The sequence below is a fragment of the Rattus norvegicus genome, chromosome 9 (genome assembly GCF_036323735.1).
Source record: "Rattus norvegicus strain BN/NHsdMcwi chromosome 9, GRCr8, whole genome shotgun sequence".
Taxonomy (NCBI): domain Eukaryota; kingdom Metazoa; phylum Chordata; class Mammalia; order Rodentia; family Muridae; genus Rattus; species Rattus norvegicus.
In genome coordinates this window covers 113,927,119-113,954,816 of record NC_086027.1, presented here as the reverse complement: position 1 = coordinate 113,954,816, position 27,698 = coordinate 113,927,119, and the positions used below count along the sequence as shown (strand labels likewise).

Here is a 27,698-nt window from a genome sequence, read left to right as displayed (position 1 = left end):
CGGGAAGAGAGTATTTTGGAACCAGAGTCTCTAACCTCATACGTCCACGTCCATGGCAGTCACCTATTAGGAACCAGCTGAATTCCTTGCATTTGTATCTCCTTTGGATCTGCCTCAGGCTGTGTGGAGTATTGCTTTTTTTTCGTTTGTATTGACGTTTTGTGTAACAATGATACATGAAAAGAATCTTTTCATTCCCATGGGAGCCTCTAGGTCCCACCCCCAGTACCTCCAGGAAAAAAAGAAAGATGATGTAGGGTGGGCTATAACATTCTTAGAATCCCAATTGTGATTACTCTTGCAAAATAATGTTGTCAACTTTGCATCCATAGCAAGACAAACGCATGCGCTATGTATTAGTAAAGCTAGTTCTAAATACGGCTGAAATTTGGTGAGGAGCGTGATCATTCTTCGCAGGCTCGCCAGCTGCTATCATGTTTAGAACCCTGTGTTCTGAGGTGCTCAAGTTCACACGGAGGAATTTGCTAAATAAATCCCTGGCAGGCTTCTGTAGCCATAAATACTTTCAAGTAGAAACGGCAAAATGACCCACCCACGTCAATACCTAAACCTTCGGAGTTTAGGTCGCTTGTCCTCTGAAGTTTTACCTGCTGGCTTCCTCTAAGGTGCATGTCACTTACTGAGTTTTACGGACTGTAACTCAAGAGTCTGAGGAAGACAGCAACCCAGTTAATTTAGCCGATTCCTCGGGGCCCCACACAGAAAAAGTGCACGCAGAGCCACGGCCCTGCAGGGTGCGTGGGCTTTCTCCAGAGTGGCGTTCACACCCTAACCCCGCGTGAGCCAGATCGTGGACCCTTGGCACCCAGAACACCCTAAATTCCAGACAATGATCACAGGCTATAAGCACTTTGAGACACGTCCCTGGGACGGGCTGTTAAAAAGAAGTGTGTAGTTCTTGGGAACAGTGCACGGTGAGGGTAAACCACTAGTGAAAGTGCGCGGGGGAGGGTGGGTCGAGGGGACGGGGGTGACTGAGAGAGACCCACACACTCATACACCCCGCAGATCGGAGCGCGCGGATCAGTCCTCCGGCCGGCAGGGTGCGCACTCAGGTCCCCCGTGGCTCCGCGCCTGCGCTTCCTGCCCCTCCCGGTCCGGGATGCTGCTGCCGCTGCTGCGGAGGAGCTGCTTCCCTTCCTCGACTCCCGGCGGCGGCGGCAGCGGCGGCGGCGCGGAGCGGGTGGAGGGTGCGCGGGGGCCCGGGGCGCGCGGACGGCGGCCCGAGCGCGAGCCGTATGCGTGCATGGATCCGAGCGCCGCGCTGCACCGGCGGCCCGCGGGCGGCGGCCTGGGCGCGGTCTCCCCGGCGCTGTCCGGCGGCCAGGCCCGTCGGAGGAAGCAGCCCCCCAGGCCGGCCGACTTCAAGCTGCAGGTCATCATCATCGGCTCCCGCGGCGTGGGCAAGACCAGCCTGATGGAGCGCTTCACCGACGACACGTTCTGCGAGGCCTGCAAGTCCACCGTGGGTACGCCGGGCCTGTGGCGGGTGGGCCTGGGGGAGGTCGGGGCCCGGTCCCCGTCCCCGTGGGAGCTCTGACTGTCTTCTCCCGGTGTCACGCCGAGCCATCCTACGGGTGCCCAGGCATTCCCGCCGTGGGCACATCTGGCATCCGAGCCGCGCACAGCCCGGGTTCCCTTGGAAGCCTGACCCTCTCCAGGGACCAAACCGAGTTTTTCCGTGGCCTTTCTGCGGGTGTCCGACCCCCAGAACCGGGACATTCCCTCCCGGAACCTTCTCGGGTCATGAGGTTTGGGTGATGCATCCGCGGAAACTCCCGGTCCGTTACTCCAGCTCGCCCAGGAAAACGGCTTTGTGAGCTGAAAGTAGAGCCGAAGGCCACCCACCGGTGCAGTGCCCCGAGGTCACTATCCTAAGCGGGATTGGACCTCGCAGCTATTCGGGCTGGAGGGACGGACCAGGGTTTGCTTTCTTATTTTCCGTCTATTTTCGCGGTTTACTGAAAAGAAGGTTTAGTGCAGAGACCCGTTCGCGCTAAAGCTACACTTCGGTTTCTTTCTTGTTCTCTGCACAAATGTAGGGCAAAAGGATTTCAGCTGTGTTTATCCTTGACCTCAAATAACCGGGTGGATAGGCAAAGTGAGGACGGTTCCCCGGCACCCACCCGAGGTCGGTGAATTACCGGGAAATCCATAGGTGACGCTCCGGTTGTACCTTCCTCGCGATCTGGATTAGAAACTGCAAGGGAATGTTTTTAGTGACGTTGGATTGACAGGTCTCGACGTAGAGGTTTGTCAGGGATATGGGGAACAGTTGTGCCCATGGAAAAGCTCCCCCGAAAACTCTCATCTGGGGTGGCTTTGTAGAAGAAGAAACAGAGTAAGCAGAAGGTACCGGACAGACAGACAGTAAAAAAAAAAAAAAGATCTAGCGTTCAGGAGAGTTTGAGACCAGTCTGGTCTACACAGTGAGTTCCAGGGCAGTCAGGGCTAGATAGACAGACCCTGTCTCAAAACAAACAAAATCTCAGCTTGGAGATTTGAAAAGCTGAATCCTAATACGTGTATTTTCTGTTGTAACCATTGATGGTTACCATTTCTAGATGAGAATTCTGTAGAGGATTTTAGCAACTCCCCATTGTAATTGGTAAGTTGTCGGGTAACAAAACCACCACGGTTTTAAGTACTTACTGGAAAATTAAACCTCCAAATTTTCACACTGACTTAAATTTCCTTTTAATGCTTTTTTTTTTTAACAGACCATTTTGGAAATATTTATGTTCCTCTACCCTGTTTGCTTTTTAAATGTTTGTCTTGGGGACGTGTTATTAGAACCCAGTAACATAATTATACCCGCTGCAAATATCCAATCTTGGATCATAAGAGTATGCAGGGAGTTATTAACCAGGAAATGAGGCTTATATCGTTTTGTTTGATTCTGACACAAGTGCTTGAATGCAGTCGAGAATTTACCAGTCTTTTATGGCCCCACATTTACATATGCAAAACTGAAAGGTAAATGATGGTATTGATGCGGAAGGGAAATCGGATAACAGCACTATGAAGGCTTAAGGTGATGGAAGGGGTGGGGAGAGCTGTCCTTTAGGACGGCACACCTACGTTCTAGGAAGATTTCCTAGGTGCACACCGAAGTGGGTACTAGGAGACCTTGGCCATCCTGTCCTCTTGAGAAAGGTGGGCCTGCCCTGTGAGCTTTTCCGTCATTGGCAAAGTGAAACTAGCCTGGGACATCATGGGATGGCACAGACCTTTGGAAACAGGTCTCCGTCCATACATAATCCTATGTCCATGTTTACGGGTGTCTCCCCACACTGAGAGTGGTTGAGTTTTTTCCTTGAGTGTTTTTGTGTACTTCATATGCAACCTGAGGTAATTAATTTCAATGAGTGTTTCTTCTTGTGGGGACTTCGGCGGAAGGTGGTAACTGTAGCTTAATGAAAGCCCAAAGACACTAAATGCTAACAGGTGCCTTTTCAGCTCCTGCCTCTGAGTTGCGCTATTTTGTTTTCTAGAGGACCTGTGGTTTGTTAGCACCTGCTGTGTGTTGGGTGTTTTGCTGCCTGTCGGGTAATGTGGAAACCTAGCGTGGGCTCAGTGAGCGAGTGGGGCCGGCAGGAGCTGTTACAGTGCTCAAGGGGAGCACAGAGTGAAGAGTACTTAACGCACAAGCCTCCTGGATTCTTTCCCACTGGACCCTGTGGAGCCAAGCTCATTCCTTAAGTTCCTTTAGAAAACGCTGTTTAAATACACCCCTCGGTGCAGTGTAGCCTTGTATCTACTGTTTAAGTGAAGCTCATAGGTCTTCCTGGGGCCTGTTTTCTAGTTCCTGCTCATTCTAACACAAAGAGCCCCACAAACAGGAGTGACTTCCCTGATGTTTTCCTCACTGGGTCAAGGCTGCTTCTGGAAGAGACCACAGTTCCCAAGCATGTGCCCACCAAGATGGGTGGCAGACGCAGGGACATGGCACCTGTCATTGACAGGGGAAAAGAGGGGCTCCTGAAACACACCTCTGACAGGGAATCAGACACCTGTGGACCATTCGTCACAGAAAATAGTAGACTCCTTAGGGATCTGTGGTGGTAAATGAATGTTAAGTTTGTATCAGCGAATCATTGGTATCTTTGTTATGATCAATAATCAGAGCATATTGGGTTTAAAACATAGAATTCACAAGGATGTGAAAAGCTACAGTGTTTAAATTATTTAATGGAGGACTAGGTAGATGACCCAGTGGTTAAGAGCACTGACTGCTCTTCTAGAGATCCTGAGTTCAAATCCCAGCAACCACATGGTGGCTCACAACCATGTATAATGGGATCTGATGCTCTCTTACAGTGTACTGTACTTATAGCTACAGTGTACTCATATATAATAAATAAATAATTCTTTAAAGAAATTATTTAATGGAAATTATCATGATTTTTCAAATATATTTGTATTTGCAGAGTTGAATTAGTCTGACACAACTGCACTAATCAGCCAGCGCTGGTTGTTAGTAATTAATAAAGGGGCAGTGTTTTTGAAGATAGCAGGGTGGGAAAAGAAAGCTTGGGGGCTGGGGATTTAGCTCAGTGGTAGAGCGCTTACCTAGGAAGCGCAAGGCCCTGGGTTCGGTCCCCAGCTCCGGAAAAAAAAAAAAAAAAAGAAAGCTTGTTTGCCACAGCTGTCCACACCCCTCTGAGCTGAAGCTCACAGGCTTCTGTGCCAGTTTTTCTAGTTTCTTCTTTGCCTAGACTTGTGGTTCTCAACCTTCCTAAAGCCGTGGCCCTTACAGTTCCTCATGTTATGGTGACGCCCACCGTAAAATTATTTTTGTTGCTACTTCATAACTAATTTTACTACTGTTGAGAATCATAGTGTAAATATGTGATATGCAAGATCTCTGATATTCAGGAGAATCCTCTCAGGGGCTCGTGACCCACAGGTTGAGAACCGCTGGCCTAGCCAGTGTCTGACGTACTGATCCACTTTCCTCCCCTGCATATCAATGTTACTGTAAACGTACTTGAGGAGCTGTGCATTCTCATGGTCCCTTTCTGGGCGGAAGCAGTGAATTCCTGATCTGTCTTCCTTCTACTGGGTCCCCTTAATTTAGTATAAATACCTCTTTAAAAAGCGAGTTGGCTCGGTGGTTAAGAACACTCGTTCCTGCAAAGCACTCAGGTTCAATTTTCTTTTTTTTTTTTTCCGGAGCTGGGGACTGAACCCAGGGCCTTGCGCTTGCTAGGCAAGCGCTCTACCGCTGAGCCAAATCCCCAGCCCCTCAGGTTCAATTTTCTTTAATACCCACTTGGAAGCTCACCCTTCCTCAGCAGCAGGCACACGTGCGGTGCACAGACGCACATGCAACCCAAATGCACATAAAAAATAAAAAAGAAAATTATTTTTAAAGAAGATTATTTTTTAAGCAATTAAAATCTGTTTTTGGGGGGGGGGCTGGAGAGATGGGTCAGTGGTTAAGAGTGTTGCTGCTCTTGTTGAAGACCAGAGCCTGTTTCCCACGTGAGGCAGTTCAGAACAGCCTATAACTCCAGCTGCAGGCAGCCGGACACTCACTCCCAAACCATTGCACTAAATGACCTTCCTGCGACCTTTATAAGGTGTGTGAGGCATAAGCGTTGATTTTAGACTTTAGTCTCTGTCATCGTCTCATTATGGATGTGAAAGTGTTATTCCCACCATCACCAGTTTTGGGAGGGGGGGAGCAGTGAGAGTGAAGATGGAAAAAAAATCAGGAAAGATTAGCTAGCAGTTCTAAAGCTCTTTGTGAAGACCTCTGACCTCTGACCTGGCAGCAAAATTTAAAGCTTCCCAGCCCTGCCTTTGGAAAGGTCGCAGCTCAGAGGGCAGCTAAGTACTGAGAGATGCTAACTGATTGGCCACAGTCCTTGTGTTATTACCTTCCTGGATGCCCTCTCTAGTTCATGCAGGGATGGGGCCTCAGCTTCCGGGGCTAGACCACCCCTACTGGAGCACTTGAACTGACAACAGAATCGAGGGGTCATAAAACAGGTGAATATGACCGAGTCCCCAAAGAAATGGCTATGTGGCTCGCCTAGAAATGTCAGCATAGATGTCTAACTTCGCGTAGAACCCGTATGGAAGAAATTGGCCGCTCTGCTCTTTAGTCTGGGTTTTGTTTTGTTTTTCCGAGACAGGGTTTCTCTGCAGTGGCTGCCCCAGAACTGGCTCTGTAGTCCAGGCTGGCTTCTGATTTACAGAGCTCTGCCTGCCTCTGCCTCCCAAGTGCTGTAAGTAAAGTCACGGGCCACCACAGGAAGTTTGGGTGAGAAAAGCCAAGATGAACTTAACTATTCTGGCTTAAAACTCTGAGCTGATTTTATTTTGTTTCCACTTCTGTACTTACATGCAGTCTTCCTGGCCATGACAGACCTGCTGAGAGTTGTGGGGAGGGGTTGCTAAAGAGGTGTCTCAGCAGTTAAGATGGCTGCTCCTCCAGAGGGCCTGGGTTCAGAACTCAGTACCACATGGCAGCTCACAACCATCTGTATACAGCTCCAGTCTAGAGGATCTTATGCCCCCTTCCAACCTCAGGGCACCAGGCGTGCACATGGGCCACAGATACACTCGTAGGCAAAACACCCCTGCACATAAAACAGAGAGAGTATTAGGGAAGAAGGAACATAATTCCCTTCCCAAACATCAGAAGAACAGCACAGCCTCCCGATCACCCACCATCTCCCTGCCAGAGTGACATGCCATGACAACTCAGGGAAAACTGAGGGTGAGAGGAACTGAAGTTCAAGTCACCGGCTCAGGGAGTAGTAGCACTGTGATTGGTTTATTTAAGGGGGTTAGTGTAAGCCCACAGGCTTGTGCAGTGTCGGCATGTGACACCTGGTTATCTGTCTACCTGAAAGCTATCTTTCAGAGAAAAGCTAGATTTTGGAGTGGGTTGTATTGGGAAAATAAAAATCTGGTTAGGGGCTGGAGAGATGGCTCAATGGTTAAGAGCACTGACTGTTCTTCTGGAGGTCCTGAGTTCAAATCCCAGCAACCACATGGTGGCTCACAACCATCTGTAATGAGATCCGATGCCCTCTTTTGGTGTGTCTGAAGACAGCTACAGTGTACTCATATATAATAAATACATCTTTAAATAAAATAAAATAAACCCTTACTTTCAAAAAGGCTACACCGAGATTCTGAACATTCAATGTAGTTGCTAGCGGGCCTGTAAAGATTTTAAAAAAAAAAAAAAATCTGGTTAGACCTGGCCTCAGAACTTCCCTTTGTTTCTGCCTCTCACACCGGGAGAGAAAGTTTTATTATGCCTGCTAGAGGTCAGAGTAGAGACCTGGCCCCTGTTCCAGCCCTTGGAGTCAGCCAGAAGCCCTGGAACTGGCTGGAGAAGAGAAGAGGCTCCTTTGAGCTGATTGATTGCTGAGAGGTATTTTACTGCCTAAGCATCAGATAAGTTATTCCAAAAAAGCATTGGCTTGAACCAGGAAAGAAAACGTGACCTCGTACAGTGGTCCCTAAGCAGGTATTTTTGAGGGGTTCAGTGTATCTACATCAGACTGTTCTGGGAGCCATTAAATAGGGCATAAAGCTAGCACCTGGCTCCTCCCTTCAGAGGGGATGTGGGGCACAAAGAGAGTGGCAGTCCAGTGTTAGAGGTGAGAACTGGTGTGCTTCGTCAGAGGGAAGAGACTAGCTGTTTACTTTTTTCCTCTCTGTCCTAGTATAGATTTGATGTTGGAAAAACAAAACTACATACAGACCAGCTACCCTAATTAAGTGTGGTTATGTTGTTACTTAGTCCTGGAATCGCCAAGAAGCAACACTACAGACCTAACAGGAGCTGTGTATGTGTGCTGGAAGGCCTCCCATCAGTCCCCCCTCAGTCTGACTCTTGACAGTCTGCTGATTGCAGCCCTTGTGCTCCTAAGTTTACTAAAAGAAAAACAAGTTCCAGTGGACCTCTGGGGGGTGGGTGCAGAGACCCTTCCTGTCCTTAACGGAGAGGCCTCTGAACTCTGCCAGAACCCCATGATGTCACTGCCCCTACCATGCTTTTGTAGGGTTGAGAAGTTAGTTGCCCTTTGATTTTTCTTCAGCCTTTCCCTGTGCTGGGAGTTTGGTAGGAAGCAAGCTGGACCACAGTTCAGACTCTTCTGTGTGTTACCGATGCGTTTTAAAGCAGACCACTTCCCTCAGATCCCTCATGCCTTAAGAGAGGGTTAGGGAGACCAGGCATGGTGGTGTGCGCCTTTAATACCAGCACTGGGGAGGCAGAGACAGGCAGATCTCTGTGAGTCGGAAGCCAGCTTGGTCTACAAAGCGAGAACCAGGACAGCCAGAGCTACACAGAGAAACCCTGTCTTGAAAAAATAAAACAAGAAGAGAGAAAGGAAGGAAGGGGGTTGGGGGAGCTTTCCACCCTCCCCAGTTCACAATGTAGGAATAAATGGGGTATCATGTCCTAGATGCCTGGAACAGAAAGGTAATCCACCATTCTGTCTTCCATACAAGTGCTATCAATGCAGAAACCGCCAGGAAATCTATACCCAAATTTAAAGATGCACACGGTGCATGCGGTAGATTAAGAAATACCAAGTGTCAGGCACAGTCCTGGTGAAGGAGGACCACCTCGGTGCCTGCACTGAGCCACAGCTGGCTGAACACCTGGCTTCCCCCAGCTGTTCCCACTGTAACCCTTTCCTTCCCGTCTGGAGTAAGAACTGGCAATGATCTGTGACACAAGGAGTAGCAGACGTCCACTGCTGTCAGATCTCATTTACTTGTGCATAATCAAGTTCACTAAAGGGGTACACAGCAATGAAATGACACATATTAGGCTCTCAGAGTAGGACCTAGAACACAGCAAACACCAGAACAGTTCTTGGACCTTTTACTTCCGTTTCCTGAGATTCCCCCTGTATACTTCCATGAAAACAGAACTCCCTCAAGGAGATGTGGGCACTCCGCAATCCTGGCCTCCCCTGCCCTATGTGGTGTAGCTGTGGCTGTGTGGTCACTCTGGCTGTCAGTTCTTGAGGCTGTGTGTCCTCCTCGAGTGTGCGACTGTGTCCTTTATTGTTGTTTTTTGGGGGGGAGGGGGGCATTCCAGGATGGTCTGAATTTGTCAAGGTCAGAATGAAAGGGAAGGCAGAGCCAGTGCCACAGCCCAGTGAACTTCCGTAAGGAAGCATGGTCCGTTTACCCTCCCCCTCACCCCCCTTTAAAGACTTACTTTATGGGTGTGGGTGTCATGTCTGCATGTATGCTTCTGCAGCACATGTGTGCAATACCCTCAGAGGCCAGAAAAAAGCTGACAGGTCCCCCTTGAAGTGTAGTTGCAGATGGTTTCAAATTACCATTTAGATGCTGGGAACCAAACCTGGGTCCTCTCTGAGAGCAGCCAGTGCTCTTAAACCACTGAGCCTTCCGTCCAGCCCTACCCATCCCCAGTTTTGCCCTTTAATGATGTCTTCCTCAGAAATGATCACAAGATTTCATAATTAGAATATTATTTTTAGTTTTACTGAATCCTCACAGTAACACAACTTAGGGAAGAAAAGTCAGCCAAATCCATGAGGTTTCACTCATAACGTATTTTCTGGGGTTGATACAGTGTTTATGTGTGGGTCTAGAGGCAGCCAGCCACATCTCGCTCTCCTTCAGGGGGTGTAGGCTCAGCTTACTCTTCTCAAGGGCAGTGCAGCTTGGGCAGGAGACACATTTCCTTTAACAATAGTAGAGCTGTCTGTCACACACACTCAGCGCCTCCCACCAATGATGTACTTGCCTCTGTGGTCTTGACATCTCTTAGTCTCTCACTGTCAGTGCAGGGATAAAATGTCCAAAGTGGCCGGCATCAAGTACTGTGCCAGAGCTACAGTGTCACAGCCATTTTACCTATGTCAGAGCCCAGAACTGCATAGCTGTGTTAATATTGGGTAAAGTCGGGGTTGGGGATTTGGCTCAGTGGTAAAGCGCTTACCTAGGAAGCGCAAGGTCCTGGGTTCGGTCCCCATACTCGAAAAAAAAAAATATTGGGTAAAGTCCAGTGTGGCCTAGGACAAGCTGAGGTCTTGGGCTGGCAGATAAGCAAGGCTATCTACTGGGTGGGGAAGCGGGGAGGCTGCCTGTTATCGAAGACTTAGGCCACTGTGTTATTTCTTCTTCCGACAGGAAAGGAATGTGAAGAAAGAGTCTGTGTATTCCTGCTATTTTCATTTTGTAACTTCTTAGGGCTCAGCAAAAGAAACAATGTTTAGAAATGTTTTTCCTTCTGGTCTTCCTAGGCACCAATTCCTTCTGCTATGAAAGACCACCTAGAAGGAAGCAAAGCCAGGCTCGCCTCGTGACATCATATGATGAAAATGGGTCGTTTGCAGAACACCCCATGTACCTTTTCTTCTCACCCACACAAGTGTAAACTTGAATAGGAATTCTGCTGTAGGCATGTGGTCAGTCAGTCACCCCCACCTCCTGTCTCTGATCCGATGTCCCCTGCAAGATGACGTGGCTGGGCTGCCATTGAGCACAGGATGCTTTGGGTGCAAGGCACTAGATGACAGATGTAACTGTCATCGCTGCTAAAACAGATGAAGGTTGAGCGGGAGCCACAGTACCTCAGAGGCCACACATTGGCATTGGTGACAGGGAGCCTAACACTGTAAGTGAGGGCTTTCTGGAAACATGGCTATTTTCAGAAGACTTCTAAACAACCGGAAGCTTAAACATGGGTCCCCGTTACCAGAGTAATCTACTTAGGGGCTAACCACTCCATGGAAGTGACGGGGTAGGTAATTTGTTACCATAGTGATCACTGGGCTGAGTGTGCGCAGTCTAGTAAAAGCTGCCTTTTCCTTTACACAATTGTATAGGAAGTAGAATGCATCTGCACACACACGCACACACGCACAGGTGTTCGTATCTGTTGCTTCCATTTCACATCTGTCTCCTCTGCCTCTTTAAAAACAAACAAACTGGTCAGTCCTGGATAGCCCTAATTTTTCCTAAATTAGTCAGCATTTCTCCTTGAATACACAGCGTTTAATGGAGAAGAGAGGCCAACTGTGAGCCTGGGCAGGAAGCCAAGGTGCTGAGTCTTTGGGGATACGCAGCCTATGGGTGAGGCCAGCAAAGAAGGATGCTGGAAGGACCAGAAGAGTGCATGGCCAGGAACTGGGGCAGGAGAGGGGTGGGTGCGGTCAGGGAAGGTTCCTTGGGAAATCTAGGATTTAAAAGGTTTCTGGGCAGACAAGAAGGTTCTCTAAGAGTGCATGGCCGGGGGAAGGCACTTTGCTGCCAAATGCCTGGTGTGCTAATGTGGGTCAGTGTGACCCAGCCTTGGGGGCAGGGACGGTCCCCATTTACTGAAAGGGTAGTGAGGAATGTCGCTTGCCTGTAAAGAAGCCTAGAGAAACTGCTTTCAACAGGTGACAGCCTCTTTGTCCCTTGAGTGGGTAGTTCTCCAGTCCCCGCTGACTGTCCCCGAGGCTCCTGTAGACAGCTGAGACTGTCGATGACTTGCTGGGATTCATTAAGGACCATTACCAATTCTGTGGCATGCAGATGCTGCAGATACACAACATGGAGTCATTTTATACTTGGGAGGTGAGGTTTCTAGACATGCCCGATGTATACTTATATTAATACAAACATGTGTCCAAGCCATAGGTTGGATTAAGTTCCAATCATTACAAGCTACTTGGAGCTGTTGTTAGATACCGTGCAGGTTATTTTATTTGAGGGAGGGGACTGTTTTACTTATTTTTGGTTTTTCAAGGCAGGGTTTCTTTTTGTTTCCTTGGCTGTCGCAGAACTCACTCTGTACACCAGGCTGGCCTCTAACTCATAGAGATCTACCTGCCTCTGCTGCCCCAGGGTTGGGGTAAAAGTGTAGGCCACCACCTCCCCGCTCTTGTATCCGTTCATCCATCCATCCATTCACTTACTTTGTTTACGTATTTTGTTTGTTTACTTATTTTGGGGAGGGAAAATTTTAATGAGCTGTTACCATTTATAGACTTGTTTGTTTGTTTGTTTGTTTAGATTTATTAATTTTAGGCTGTGAGTGTTTTTGCCTGCAGGCTCGTATGTTAGAAGAGAGCATTAGGTCTCCTGGAACCAGAGTTATGGGAAGTTGTGAGCTGCCGTGTGTGCTGGGAACTGAACCTAGGTCCTCCTCTTTGAGAGCAAGTGTTGCTCTTGGCCACATTTCAGCCCTGATTAGAGATTTAGCCACTTAACTGCACTGAGTGTCTCAGTTACCATGTGGTTTGGTTACTCTGTGCCCACACTCGGCTCTTGTCGGTGGGTAAACAGATTCCTTGTCCTGTTCAGTCTCTGATACCCAGTCCCGTTTCCTGATTTTGAGTATTAATTCCTGATCCTTTCATTTTTGTTCATTGAGCTTCATAGTTAGAGAAGTGATCCTTGTGGAGGGCTGCTAAAGCAGGCCGGTTTCTCAAACTGCTTGAGGAGTGGAGACTGGAGGCCCAGCATGACGTAGCAGAGAAAACTGTGTCCTCAGGACATACACGGCCTGTACTGGCCATGTGAAGGGTTCTGTCTGTCCACTGGAAGCAGAGCTCAGAAGAAATGATGTCACTGGCCAGTTCTCTTCAGCAAAATAACAAATTTACAAATGTTACATCTCTCTTAACTCAGATTCTGAGAACAATTTCACTTGAAGTGGGGGCAGGATAGCTATGTGTAAGGGCTCCCCTTGGAAGCAGATGATCTGCTCCCTGGTATCCACACGGTACAGAAAATGAACTCCTGCAAATCGTCCTCTGATCTCCACTTTCACAAGTACACACACACAATAAATAACAAATAAGTAACTTTTTTTTTTTTTTTGGTTCTTTTTTTCGGAGCTGGGGACCGAACCCAGGGCCTTGCGCTTCCTAGGCAAGCGCTCTACCACTGAGGTAAATCCCCAGCCCCAATAAGTAACTTTTTAAAGATTTATTTACTTATTTATTTTACAAATATGAGTAGAGTCTTCATGCACACCAGAAGAGGGCATCAGGTCCCGTTACAGATGGTTGTGAGCCACCATGCGGTTGCTGGGAATTGGACTCAGCACGGAAGAGCAGTCAGTGCTCCTAACCTGCGAGCCATCTCTCCAGCCCTTCATTTAATTTTTAAAAAGTGAAATAAAAGTCATGGAGCCTTGAATTTGATCTGTAATTCACATCACACACTTTTAGGTTACTATTGTTAAGTGGTTTGTCACCAAGATGTGCCTTTTAATAGTCAGAGCGGCAGTGTAGTCATGCACCCAAGGTGTCGCTTTAAAGAGCTGCCACCTGAGTGAGTCATTTAGGAGTCATTTAGGCCACGGACTGCTCAGACCTGCCCCCAGGGGGCTATGCCCGAGAGCCAGTAGAAGCCAGCCAGAGAAGCAGCCTGCTGGAGAACTTAAACGGGGTTGTGTTAGCCAGCCTTGCCACTCTGGTGTACAGAATCACGAGTTGAAATGTGCCAGGCATGGTGGTGCACACCTTTGATCCCAGCAGGGAGGACCTGTAAGTTTGAGGTCAGCCTGGTGTGCAGAGTGAGTTCCAGGACAGCCGGGGCTGAAGAGAGATCCTGACTGAAACAAAATACAAACAACGAGCATAAGAAGAAGGAGGAGGATTGAAATACAGGAGACCTGTGTCCTTTGTCCTACTGTACATTTTATATTCTCGGAACTTCTGTGTCATAGGTCTAGGGACTGCCCACCAGTTCAGTCTTGTAAAAACATGTCCTGTGTTGCTAATTTTAAAGCCAGTCACATGTCTTTGTGTTCATCTCAGATCCTCATCTGACCACTGCTGCCTCAGGTCCCAAAATGGGACAGGCAGAGTCACTGTGCTGGCTATGCCCCACCTGCACACGTCTGCTGCCTGGGATAGTCTGTCTGGTCCTGGTGGACAGTTGTCCCAGGCGTATGTTTCCAGTGCTTGTAGTTGGCAAGCCTCTCAGTTCTCTACTGTAAATATTGTGGGTTTTTTTTTTCCAAAAATTATGGTTTGAAATATTTTTTCTGTAACCATAAGAGGTATCTGATGAGATATACAAATGAAATTTTGAATTTATTTTTTGAAATTTACTTGAGGCTTACTAGTCTTTAAAAAGAAAAAAATACATGTGATGGTTTGGTTGCAGTGTTAAAATGAATAAAAATTGATATTGAATATGCTAATCAGATGGGTAGATTTCCTTCCCAGGCTGAGGTCTTATTTTGTTGCTCAGCCTGTCTCAAGTGTGCCCCACCTCAGCCTGCTGCGAGGCTGCCCACCTAACGTGGCTTACTAGAAACAGGTTGTTCCTTCGTAATAGACGGAGTCATCCACTTATTTACCAACGCTTTTGAGGGCTAACAATTTTAATATATGAGTAGCTTCTAGATTCAAACAAAGGCTGTTTGAATCAGTAGTCATAAATTAGATAAAAGAGCAGGTATGAAGCCGGGGTGGGCTTCTAGGCTGCATGTGGCGCTCGAGAAAGCCCTCTGCACACTGAGGCCAGGGCACCCTTGTCCCTCTCACTTTTGAGTTCTTGGAATAGTTTTCTGAGTGGCTCACGTAAGAAGGACTCCTTGGTACATACACTGTGTCTCACTGTGTTTTTACTGCTTTTGCTTCATATCTGTTTTCCCTACCCAGAAGAAGGGCTCTGATACACTGTGTCTTTCCTGCCTTCCTTCATAGTCATTTGTTTTCCCTTCCCAGAAGAAGGGCTCTTTGATACACTGTGTTTTTCCTGCCTTCCTTCATGGTCATTTGTTTTCTCTACAGGTGTTGACTTTAAAATCAAGACTGTAGAACTAAGAGGGAAGAAAATTAGATTACAGATCTGGTAAGTAGCGGTCTGTCCCAGTCACTCCCTGTATGTTTAGCAGTCCACACCCTTGGCCCCTAAAACGAACCCTGAACCCTCTGACCTGCCTATGTCCTTTCGTTCCCTTTAACATCAGACGAAGAGCACTTCCTGAGAGCCGCCCCTCCCTCCCGTCACACTTCATTTGCCCATGGGGTGGGTGTCTTGTTACCGTCCTGAGAGCTGTGTGAGCCTCTCTGCCTGTGTTTCCGATCACTGACATGTCTCCAAACTCCATCGTTGAAATGGTTGCGTCATTGTTTGCCTTGCACTCGGCATGCAGCTCAGTGGTAGACCTCTTTGCTTGGCATGTACAAGGCCCTGGCTGGCTTCCACCCCGAGCACTGCTGCGGGGAAAGATATGTCTTGTGTTTTTTAGTTACTGCATGGTCTTCAAAAGATCCCAGTATGTTCATAACCATATTATGTTGTCAGGTGGGGGAAAACACATCACCTACACAAGCAGCTCAGGGGCCCTTGTGTTGGTGTGGTGTGGACGTAGTGTGACAGGCATGCTCTTTCTCACTGGCTTGTGGGAACTGTGTAACTGGGGCCTCTTCTGCATATCGGAAGGGGACCCAGAACCCCATCCGATGAGAGAAGACCCTCAGTTCAGCGTTGGAACAGGAGGCCAGGCCAGCTGTGTTCTAACCGTAGTCGGTGCTTAAATCTTTCTCTTCCCTATTAACAACCCACAGCGGCAGCTAGAAGTACCCGACCGAAGTTACCGGCCACCTCTGTGGAAGAAAGGGCAGGGTCTGACCTGTGTGCTTTAGTGGTAGCCCCCCCCCCCCCCACTCAGCTGTTTGGAGAATGCATTGTGGTTCTCAAGACACTGGTGCAACACACTCAGCTTACTAACTCCTCTTGGCAGGTCGCCCTCCGCTCTGACTGTCTGTCCACCGTCTGTGTGTGTTTGCTTTCATCCGCGTTAATCGCTGACGCATCTGTGGTATCACCGGTCATCTAACGCTTGAATGTTAGTGGCATGTGTCCATCCTCCATCCATGTCCTTGTCTGGGGCACAGCTGCAGCCAAGCCAGCCTTGCTCGACTGGCGTCCTGAGGTAATCACTTTCATTTGGTCATCTGCAACTGTGTAACCCACATAAGGGCCTCTCGGGTTTTATGGTTTTGTTTCTAACAGTTTTGCCTAGATACTTAAATAACCAAAATAAATTAATAATAATAATAATAATAATAAGTAGTGTCTCTTAACACTAGTCCATAAACCAGGTAACAATCTTTGTACAGTTCATTGCTGCCCACCAGATTATCGTTCATGGGCTGCAGAGGGAGAATGCTTGGCAGTCAAGTCCACTGACTGCTCTTCCAAAGGATCTGGGTTTGATTCCCAGAACCCACAGGGTAGCTCACAACTGTGGAATTCCAGTCCCAGGGATCCAGCACCATCTTCTGACCTCCTGTGGGTTCTAAGCTCATACTTAGTACATACACATACACATGTAGGTAAAACACCCACAGACGTAAACTTTTAATCTCTGACACAAGCTGCTATTCTCTCTTGAAGGGTTCCAGACGTGTTCACCTCTGGGTCTAGCCTGTGTGGCTGTTGCTCTTTGTCCTGAGAAGGGTAATGGAGCTAATATTAGAATGTGTGGACAGCCAATCTGAGTGGGTGACAGGCAGAACACGTCCTGGGGCTAGAGAGATGTCTGGACAGTTGAGAGCAGCTATGCTCTCCGGAAGGCCCCGAGCTTGGTTCCCAACACCTACACCACATGGTTCACTCACCACTGCCTGTAGTTCTAGCTCTAGAACATGTGACGCCTTCTTCTGGCCTCCCTTACAGTGTCTCCAGAGGGGGGACTGATCAGTTCCTGACTTCCCTGATGGAAGTTGATTGTGGGTATTCAGACACATGGGGTTCTCAGACCGCTTCTCTCTTAGATGTGAAAGCAGTCCCCAGAAACTGCCCTCTGCCCCCTTGACCCTCCTGTAAATGTCTGCGACTGGCGACATGACACTGGCGACAGTCTCTGAGAAAGAGTGGTGTTGTGTTCCCGGGTTTACTACAATGCTAACCACACACTTGTGTTGGATTATTCCAGTGTTGGGTTAGGAAGCCCTGCCTTCCTGTCAAGAACCTATCAGGAGAAACTTACAGGAGGAGGGTGTGTCTTGGCTCGTGGTTTAAGGAGGCACAGTCTTCACAGTGGCGGAAGCCAGGGGCTGCTCGTTCCCGTCTCAGCAGCCCAGGAATCAGAATGGGATGTTGGTGCTCAGCTCCCACCTTGGCCTTGCCCCTGGCTTTCTTCGGGCCGAGCGCCCAGCCCGCCGCGTGTCACTTGTTAACTAAGCCTCTCGCAGGCATTCCCTTACAGGAGGCTGTGTGACTCACTAGTGCCCGGGGTGCTGTTCAACCTGATCAAGTTATCAGTCCATCGCAACCTCTTTTTCCTGACGGGATTTGCAGAGTGAATCTTACTTCTGTAATACACCAGCTATCTGATTAATCGCACCACACTCCAAAGACTTTCTTCTGAAATATTAAATTTAAAAGATTAAAAAAAAATGAGCCAGAGGGATAGCCCAGTGATAGAAATCGTTTTTTACTCATTTTGCTGGTGCAGAGCGCATTGGTGTGAGGCCCCTCTTCTGTTCTTTAATGAAAGTACAGATCGGACACTCCCATCCGAAATCTGTGAAACCACAAGTGTTTGGAATTTGTAAAATATCTGCAGGGTTACAATGAAAATGACTTGGATGTGGGTCCCAAGTCTAAAGCCCATTTGTTTGACAAGTACTCAGAGACATCTTATGCAGTATCTCTAGTGGGCCTGAATCTCTCAGGGTCACATGTAGAGTTTTTCATGTGTGACAGCTCCAAAGGACTTGGAACCTTTGAACTTTTAGACTTTTAGGCTGTGTTAGAACCCAGCGTCTGCTGTTTGTCACACAGAATCCAGGGCGGTCCCCAGGCCATTGCTGTTGTGACGTGTTTGTGTGTTGTCTGCTGTGCCATTCGGTCACCTGCTGAAGCACTGTCTTAGGACAGAGGGACCGTGTTGTTCATAGGACAGAGCTTTCCTTCCCCAGTTGTCACAGAGGAACTGTAAACAACTGAGGTTCTCCTTGATAATTTATCTTTGTGGTCATCCTAATGAAAATACCGTACTGAAGAGTCCTACACTCTTAGAATCCCCAAGTGTCAGCTATCTGTCATGGTTTAACATTACATGTTGTCAAGACCACCTTTTTAATCCCTTGATTGTGTTTAAAATTTTTTGTATTAATTTTTATTTATATGAGTACACTGTAGCTATCTTCAGACACACCAGAAGAGGGCACCAGATCCCATTACAGATGGTTGTGAGCCACCATGTGGTTGCTGGGAATTGAACTCAGGACCTCTGGAAGAGCAGTCAGTGATCTTAACTGCTGAGCCATCTCTCCAGCCCCTTTTGATTGTGTTTAAAGCACCACTTGTTTCTTTGCACTTAAGTCTTTCTATTCAGTGTGTCACTAAAACAAAATGTGCCCAGTAGTATGTCGTTTCTTGAATTTTGTGTGTATATACATATAAAAACATATATGTATGTATGTATGTATGTATGTATGTATGTATGTATGTTTGTTTGTGTGGAAATATATGCATGAGGGCAGATGCCTGTGCAGTTCAGAAGAAGGTGTCTGGTCCACTGGAGCTGCAGTTATAGGCAGTTGTGAGTCACCTGATATGAGTTTTGGGAACCAAATGTGGGCTGTCTGTAAGAACAGTGTGCGTTCTTAACTGCTGAGCCATCCCTCTCAAGTTGCTGTGAGGAAATGGACCTGAGGCTTTTGAAATGTGTCTCCTGCCTTGAGACGATGTAGGATTGGCAGGCTGGTTTGCAGACCCCATCATTTTATCCATCGGCCCAGGTGGGTCCCTATCCTATGATTGGTGCCATCTATGTGAATGCATTAGACGGCAAATAAGAATCTCTGAACCAGGGCTGGAAAGACGGCTCGGAGGTTACAAGCACACACTGCTCTGTTGCTGCTGCTGTTGTTTTGGGAAAGAATCTCATATGCCCTGGAACTCCCTCTGTAGACCAGGCTGGCCTCAAACCGAGAGATCCAGCTGCTTCTGCCTTCTGAGTTCTGGGATGGAAGGCATTCATCATTGTGCCAAGCTGTTGCTGCTCTTTCAGAGGACCCACAGTCTGGTTCCCTTCTCCAAGGTCGGGGCACACAGGCCTGTAACTCTACCCACTTGGGGTCTGAAGCGTCTGGCCACTCAGGCATCCCATTCCAATATACAGGCAGGCATTGCACATACACATAATTAGAAATAAATATTTTTAAATATTGTATTACCAAGCCAGAAAAATGGAATTGCAGGAATTTTTCAGCTTCAGAAGCAAAGAGAGAAATAAGAATAAGACTCCTTGACAGCAAGACCCAAATTTCCAGCAATGAGTTCTTATCACTACAATGGAAACTTGTTTTCCTGGAGGTGAAGGCGGAGAGAGAAAGGGTATGGATTTTCCATATCTTCCCAGCATCACTCAGTCATCAACAGTTGGTTATCTTATCCAGTGGTTTTCTCATGGGTCCTTTGTGGAAGACAGAGACAGCTCTGCAGTTAAGATCACTTGTTGCGGGCTGGAGAGATGGCTCAGTGGTTAAGAGCACTGACTGCTCTTCCAGAGGTCCTGAGTTCAAATCCTAGCAACCACATGGTGGCTCACAACCATCTCTAATGCCCTCTTCTGGTGTGTCTGAAGACAGCTACAGTGTACTTATATATAATAAATAAATTTAAAAAAAAAAATCACTTGTTGCTCTTAGAAAGGAACCAGGTTGGGTTCCCAGAAGCAACATGGTGGCTGTCAACCATCCCTGATTCCAGTTCCAAGGGACCCGATGCCTTCTTTTGACCCCGACACATACCAGGCACATACAAGGTACACGTACACATGTGCAGCAAAGCACTCATCGGCTAGAACAGCGTTCCTCTCCCCTGCTGCTCAGTCACGTGTGGTGACTGTCGTGTGTGGTAGCTCTGAGGAGTAGAAAATAACCTGAGTGTTTGTGGCGTGCCGGAGAGTCACTCTAACGGCTGTTTTTCCTGCCGCAAGCACTGACCAGGCAGGTCAGAGGGTGACCCTCAGTGAGGAGTGGGAACTGAGGGGGTTTGAAGTACTGAGTCCCCCTGTTGTTTTGAAGACGTGCACAACCCCATGTTCTGATGTCCTGACATCCCTGTTGTAGCTTTCCGATGGTGCATGGCAGGCCGGAAAGGTTGTTGATCTCAGTGGGTAGCCTGTCTCCATTTGTGCGAGTTAGTTGTTAACACAGATACATCTCGTGTCTCTTAACAGTGTAGATCAGCCTGACATTTTCCTAGTCCGCCTGTAAGGCTCAGAGCAGAGCATCCCCAAATCCCGTCCCCATCCCCGTCCCGGGGGTGGGGTACAGAGCAAGTGTTCGCACTAGAACGTGGAGTTGGCTGCCTCGGTGGCTTGAGAACTGAGTTTACTGCTGTTTCCTAGGGACACAGCAGGGCAGGAGCGATTCAACAGCATTACCTCAGCCTATTACAGAAGTGCCAAGGGGATCATACTCGTGTATGACATCACCAAGAAAGAGACGTTCGATGACTTGCCAAAGTGGATGAAGATGATCGATAAGGTAAGCGTCACATCCCCCGTCGTGGCCTTCAGCCTGTGCTGTGCGCATCTCACAGCACGCAGATCTCATTAAAGGGCAGAACGCACAGTGGACCGAATGCCATCTAAGCCGTACGGCAGCCTCACTACAGACGGGGCACTGGTGGGATACATTACCCAGCATGCAACCGAGAGCCGGCTTCCATTCTGGTCTCATGGATTGCTGGATTTCAAAACCATCCTCACTCCTGCCCTGTCTGCTGCTTTCTCAGTTACACTAAACAGGAAAGTCGTGTGGACACTGTGTGGTTAAGGCGCCCATGGGTGGTCCAGAAGTCATCCTCAGCACGGTGGACATCTTTCTGTTCTCATGTTGAACAAGAGGTTTCCTTCTGCTGAACATTGAGTTCTCACTCAATTTTGAATGAAGAAAATCCTGTATCTCCAGGGTATTGTGAACCGTGTTTTCCTCTAGGAAATGTGCGTAGCGAATGCGCCTTTAGAAGGCAGCAGCTGGATTGAAATGTGAGCGTGCAGACACAGTTGGCCACAGTTTCATTTGTCCCCAGTTCCTTTACATTACCAGCACATACAAAACAGGATGTGTACAATCGACGTCAGACCTGACGGTGTCTGTGTGTCTTACAGCTGCTGGAAAAGGGTTCAGTGTGTGCCTCTTCACGGTGTGTCAGCAGCGCCTGGGAAGCAAACGTGGGCAGATCTCCGAGAACTTGGGACAAGCTCCAGGCCAGCCAGGGCTACACAGAGAATCTCAGTAACCAAAAAGAGTGGAGCAGAGCCGGGCCTCTCCCCCAGCCTGCTCTGCAGAGAGAGCGGCTGTGAGTGGGGAAGACCCTGGTCCCAAACACACCTCCTGTGGATAGGTTTAGGGATACTTATAGGATAAAGAAGCAGATGGTCGAGGACGTGGGGAAATGATTGGAGGGGTCCGTGGTCTGCTCTGCCACTCTTCAAATGCAATGACGATGGCTTACTCTTGAGGCACCCTCATACATTGAGGAAGAGGACATCGAAAGCCCATCCATCCATCAGACTTGTGCTTAGGCCCAAGTCAAGAGTCAGGGTTTTTAAAACAAAACAAAACTTCAAATCCCTGGGGGAAAAAAATGACCGGATAGCCATCATCCTGGGGCTGACAAGAGGGCTTGTTTGGTAAAGATGCATGCAGCCAAACCTGCTGGTTGTCCTCTGACCTACACACGCATGCCATATAGTGTGCATGCACGCACACAAAACCAATGTAAAGAAAAGCCATTATTTTCATATCATTACAGACTAATAGTACGTAGCTCAGCCGCATCGCTTCCAGAACCAGTGCTGTGTAAAACAACTAAGAAACCAAAAGTACAGAGAGCTGGTTGGTGTTAAATGAGAGCTGAGGTAGCCCTTTGTTCCCTTGAAGTCACTGACAACGTCAGACTCTGGGCCAGCGTGCTGCTGGCATGTGTCAATCAATATTCCTTTTTTCTTAAACAAGGTTTTTCCGATTCTTAAAGCCTACTTATTAGGAGAGATCATGTAGCTGGACCTTTGGCACTCTAGAGGGATGAGAGTTCATTTTCATTCACATGGGGGAACACGGCCTGGCAGCAGGCAAGTGCAGCAGCTGGAGCAGCAAGCTGAAAGCTCACATCTAACACCAAGAGCAAAGTAGAGAGTGAGCCTGAAGTGGTGTGAGTCTCTAAACCCTCAAAGCCCACCTCTGGGACACGCCTCCTAAACAGACACACCTCCTCCCACAAGGCCACGCCTTCTAAACAGACACACCTCCTCCCATAACACCATGCTTCCTAAACAGACACACCTCCTCCCACAAGGCCACGCCTCCTAAACAGACACACCTCCTCCCATAAGGCCATGCTTCCTAAACAAACACACCGCCTCCCACAAGGCCACGCCTCCTAAACAGACACGCCTCCTCCCATGAGGCCACGCTTCCTAAATTTTACCAAACCTACCAATTGGGAGACCAGTGATTTAAATGCCAGAGCCCGCGGGGGCGGGGGGGGGGGAGTTACATTTCATCTAAACAGCACACGCGGTTCATAGAGTTTAATAAGGCCTTCATACTTATGTGGTGAGCGTTTTACTAGCTGAGCTGTCTCCCCTCCCCTGGTCCTGGTCTTTGGGGCTTACATTTCTGAAAATAATCTCAGATGCTGGGAGATGTTTCGAGGATCTAAAGATCCATGTTGCAGTTGTGGGTACCCCCCTCAGAAATACCTAGCAAGTGTTTGTGTCCCTCTGAGTTGCTGATGAGGGAGGGGATCACAAGAAGACAGAACTTCAGGTTGTAAATCCACCAAGGTCTGGAGCCCCAGCAGTCCCGTGTTCTACCATTCTTTCTATAAAACCTAGCTTTTCTTTTCCTTTCTTTTTTTTTTTGGGTGGGGAAGTGGGGGTTGGTGACAGGGTCTCACTCCATAGCCTTCTTTGGTTACCCTTGAACTCAGGGAGATCTGCCTGCCTCTGCCTCCCAAGTGCTGGGATTAAAGATGTTCACAGCCAAAGCCATTACGACCCCCCATTTCTGGAATGCTCGCTCTGGGCCAGGCTGTCCTCCCACACCCTCATCTAGCTGCAAGAGTACCTTAGCTATGGTCCCGAGATTCCCTCCACGCAGTCGCCTCAAATGATGTTTTAGAAGTACACAAAAGGGAGTGAATTATTCAAGAGATACCGACATTGTTTAAAGAGAGAGATCTTGTTGTAACTGCCTTTTTTAAAAAGTCCTTGCAGATATAGCTTAAATCTCCCCCACCCCCAATTGTAGAGTTAATGGGTGTTCTACTGGCCCGCCCATGTCACTCAGTGTTCCAGAGCAGAAGGAGGGGGCTTGCGTGTGTGTTTGTATTTTGCTGCGCTTGTCTCTACCTGTTTTTTTTTTTTTTTAATTTTGTCTTTTTTTTTTTTTCTGGAGCTGAGGACCGAACCCAGGGCCTTGCGCTTGCTAGGCAAGCACTTTACCACTGAGCTAAATCCCCAACCTAAGTTTGATTTTTACAGCTGATGACCATTTTGAGTACATAGTTTTGCCTGTCTTCTTTTTTTTTTTTTTTTTTTTTTTTTTTTTAGATTATTTTATGTATGTGAGTACACTCTAGTTGTCTTCAGACACACCAGAAGAGGGCATCAGGGGTTGGGGATTTGGCTCAGTGGCAGAGCGCTTGCCTAGGAAGCACAAGGCCCTGGGTTCGGGCCCCAGCTCCAAAAAAAAAAAAAAAAGAACCAAAAAAAAAAAAAGAAGAAGAGGGCATCAGATCCTATTACAGATGGTTGTGAGCCACCATGTGGTTGCTGGGATTTGAATGCATAACCTGTGGAAGAGCAGCCAGTGCTCTTAACCTCTGAGCCATCTCTCCAGTCCCCTTGCCTCTCATTTCCAATCACTTCCTTAATAGTCTTAAGAGTGACCAAGGCCTTGGTCATTCCCGCCACCCCTCAGAAGGTACTTAACACTGTGAGCCCTGTCCACCCCCAGGCGAGGCTCAGAGACAGTAGGAGAGAAGGAACAATGAGTGACAGGTGACAAGCCCCTGAGTTTGCGTTTGTCTGTCAGTGTGTGATGTCTTTAAAAATCCCGTAGTATGCTTCAGAAGACGCTGAGCTTCTCCTGGTCGGAAATAAGCTGGACTGTGAAACAGACAGAGAAATCTCCAGGCAGCAAGGAGAAAAGGTGAGTGAATGTGGGCTCTCCCAAGCAGCACCCTGCACTCTGCAGCATGCCCTCCCCCTCACAGCTCACCCCTGTACTGTCGAAGGACAGCAATTCCCCAGCCACACCCTTTGCGCTGTCCACTCTCTGTTTTCTTCTTTGGGTTCATTTTGAAGCAGAGGGCAAAAGCACATTGATATGTACTGCATTACTACATGTTGGCATTTTGTGCAGAACAAGTGTTTGGGGGTTGTAAATTTGCCTTCGTGGTTCTGTTCCTCTCCTGCCTTGGCTTTTGCTAAGGATCCAGTCATGGAGAGGCAGTGATGCATTTTAAACGTCCAATACCTCGTACATTGAGACACATAACAGGATGTAAAGGTCCCTAGAGATCTGCATTGCTTTTACTTACAGAAATTTGCTATCCTTATGAGTCTGATATTTGAGCATAAATGAGACTTCTCAGACCCTGAACCCCTCCTTTCCCTCCCTTAATGGTAAACCAGAGTCTGTGGTCCTGTCAGAGGCCCCGCCTGGCACACCCACACCGTTGCGGGCGGCACCTCATGGTTAAAGCAGGCACATGTCTTCCCAGTTTGCACAGCAGATAACCGGGATGCGGTTCTGCGAAGCCAGTGCCAAGGACAATTTCAACGTGGATGAGATCTTTCTGAAACTCGTTGATGATATTTTGAAAAAGGTAATGGGTGGGTGGGTGGGTGGGTGGGTGGGTGGGTGGGTGGACGGATGGACAGACGGATGGATGGACGGACGGGTGGGTGTGCCTGCTCAGCTAGCTACCATGGTGGCTGTTGCTCATGCATGGGTTTGTGGAGTCCTTAGGGTTTGTAGACATTCTGTTGGCTTTGCCTTGAGACAGACTGTGGTGACTTAGACAAGGTCTGGTGACTGTGAGAAGCTGGAGTATGGCTCAGAACATTTGCCCAGCTTCCTGGGCAGTGCTGTGTACACAGATAGACTGGGGCTGAGTGTAGTGCCGTGCACAGTGAGAGGCCCTGGGTTCAGTCTCCAGCACTATAGATAAATAAAACACTGTGTTTATTTGACACTTCCTCTTCTTTTTATTTTTTCCTTTTTTGCCACAAGAATTAAATATAAAGATTTGCTTATTTATTTATTTATTTATTATATACACAGTGTTCTGCATGTCAGAAGAGGGCACCAGATCTCATTACAGATAGATGTTGTGAGCCACCATGTGGTTGCTGGGAATTGAACTCAAGACCCCTGGAAGAGCAGTCAGTGCTCTTCACCTCTGAGCCATCTCTCCAGCCCAAGAATTAAATTTAATACAGAGACCTAGAGCAGTGTGCAGTCTTCCTAGCTTAGAGAGAGGCCACTGCCACTGCTTTCCTCAAGCCCCTCTCTCCAGAGAGAGATGCTTGCAGGCTAAGCAGCCTGACTGAACAGCCACAGTCTCTTTAGACATCTTTCAGCCCCTTCCAGTTAATGTTCACCAGAAAGGTGGTTGTAGGAACCCTGAAACCACCCGAAATCGATAGATGACTTAACAGTGTCAACCAGCTACAGCGTGTGGCGTTTAAAGACAGGTGTGAATGGCCATTGCAGACACAATTATTTCTTCCCAGAGTTTTTTCCTCAGAGTTGCATTCTGTCTGGCAGTCTAGAACCTTCAGGTACAGAGGGCTCACTGTTAAGCACTAACCGAATGTGTCCAGGAGGACCAGCTCAGAGAATCTCACAGATGTGGCATGATTTGGAAGCTACCAATGAGCGAGCGCCTTTTACGAACCTGGCAGAGGTTGCTTCTTCCTTTAGACAATGGACCAGTTTTCAACTGAGTAACGTGTTAAATTTTCATCATAGTAGATTCTGTGCAAAGAAATGGTGGGGTTTTTTTTTATCACATTGCTAGGAACCAAGCCTTGGGTCTTTTCACACATGCCAGGCAAACACTTCTCACCAAGCTGCTTCCCAGTCTCTTCCAAAGAGACTTACAAATAATATTTCCAAGGCTAAAGAGATGGCTTGGTGGTTAACAACACTGGCTGCTCTTCCAGAGGACCCAGGTTCAATTCCCAGCAACCACCCAGCATTTCACAACCATCTGTAACTTCAGCTCCCAGAGACCCAACACCGCCTTCCGGCTTCCTTGGGTAATAGGCATGTGGTATGTAGACATACATGTAGACAACCTACCCGTACACATAAAAGGAAAGCCTTACAGTTTAAACACTCCTCTTGCTTGCAAGGCCGAGGTACATCTGTGCTCTCTTCTTGTCCTTTAGATGCCTCTCGATGTTTTGAGAAGCGAGTTATCCAATAGCATCCTCTCTCTACAACCAGAGCCTGAGATCCCACCAGAGCTGCCTCCACCCAGACCACACGTCCGATGCTGTTGATTTGATACTTTGGAGATGGTGCAAGCCATTGCTAGAAGGGGAAAGCATTCTGCTCTGCACTACAATCACGTGACAACTTCCTTTCGCACTTTGTAACCCAAGTCAGCTACACACTAACTTGTAAATATGCAAATATGCAATCCTGGGTGAGGTCGGGTTATAGGTTACACACGTCCCTTCAGATTATATTTCCTCCTTATCCCAGTGTCTAGTGTACATACACTGGGAGACGTAGTACTTCTAATATGAAGAATGGGAGAGAAACGTCCTTGTTAACTACACTATAAGGCAGACACTCCGATGAGAAGACAGGACCTGGTGCTTCGCTTGCTGTTTCAACGAAAATCTACAAAAACTGAAGATTTTTTTGAAAAGGAAGACAAGACAACTGCCTTTTCTTTATTTATGAGGCTTTCTCCATGTAGCATCTCAAGGTTTGGAGTGTCTCTGCCCCAAAGCAAAGCTTCCTTCACAGCCACCAGTGAGATTACATATGGCTATGAATTGAGAAGGTTTTCCTAGATAGGGGACTGGATTGGACTTGGTCCTGCGGCTGCAGAACCTGGGGTTTTCCCACTGGCTGCAACCTTCTTTTAAGAATGAAAAAGATTCAATCGAGAAAGACCTGAAGGGCTGGGATTGTAGCTCAGTAATTGAGCATTTTTCCAGCGTACGTGAGGCTCTGGGTTCAATCCCTGTCATCACAAGGAAAGGAAAAAGAGAAAGAAAAAGAAGCATTTTGAAAACTATAGAAAAGATTTTAAAATCATACTGCTGTCCTACAGAAATCCTGTTTAAAGGGATTTTAAGAGTTACATTTTAGTATATCAAAGAATACACATGCATTTGCCTAAACACTCTGTATCTTTGTAACGATAAACTTCTCCCCTTGGTGGTGAAGCTTATGCCTATTTAGCCTAGACTGTGTTCAAGTTTTCTTGTTTTGTTTTGTTTTTTTCTTGAGGGTTTTTTTTCCTGGTCTGATAAGGAATTTGTGAACTCTATCTTTGGTATACCTTTTATTAAACTGCACCGTTTTGTTTAGTCGAGGTAAATAAGTATGTATTTGAATAACTTGGCGTGTCCTGAGTGTTGTGGTATGAGAAGCATCGTGGTCTTTCTACACTAATGAAGTGCAAATAAAGTTTTGTATTTATGAATGACAGTT

General features: G+C 47.6%; 1 protein-coding gene across 3 annotated transcripts; it reads left to right on the top strand.

Moving 5' to 3' along the window:
- The first annotated feature begins 1,094 nt into the window (after nt 1-1,094).
- Nucleotides 1,095-27,698, top strand: Rab12 (RAB12, member RAS oncogene family). 3 transcript variants are annotated; one of them, XR_005488852.2, is made up of 6 exons: nt 1,098-1,490; nt 14,772-14,832; nt 20,354-20,492; nt 24,078-24,167; nt 24,653-24,846; nt 26,417-26,461. XR_005488852.2 is itself a non-coding variant. In NM_013017.1 (6 exons), exons 1-6 carry the CDS (start codon nt 1,268-1,270, stop codon nt 26,528-26,530), a joined length of 732 nt encoding a protein of 243 aa, NP_037149.1. In that variant the 5' UTR covers nt 1,201-1,267; the 3' UTR covers nt 26,531-27,698. The 3 variants fall into 3 exon arrangements, 2 of the variants coding, with proteins under 2 accessions (XP_063122775.1, NP_037149.1); NM_013017.1 differs by having other exon boundaries at nt 1,201-1,490; nt 24,742-24,846; nt 26,417-27,698; XM_063266705.1 differs by lacking the exons at nt 20,354-20,492; nt 24,078-24,167; nt 24,653-24,846; nt 26,417-26,461 and adding an exon at nt 15,728-16,556 and having other exon boundaries at nt 1,095-1,490.

Coding starts and splice junctions, on each gene's coding strand:
- Rab12 (NM_013017.1), top strand. CDS start 1,268: ATGGATCCGAGCGCCGCGCTGCACCGGCGGCCCGCGGGCGGCGGCCTG. Junction 14,833..20,353: donor AAAATTAGATTACAGATCTG/GTAAGTAGCGGT, acceptor GCTGTTTCCTAG/GGACACAGCAGGGCAGGAGC. Junction 24,168..24,741: donor CCAGGCAGCAAGGAGAAAAG/GTGAGTGAATGT, acceptor ATGTCTTCCCAG/TTTGCACAGCAGATAACCGG.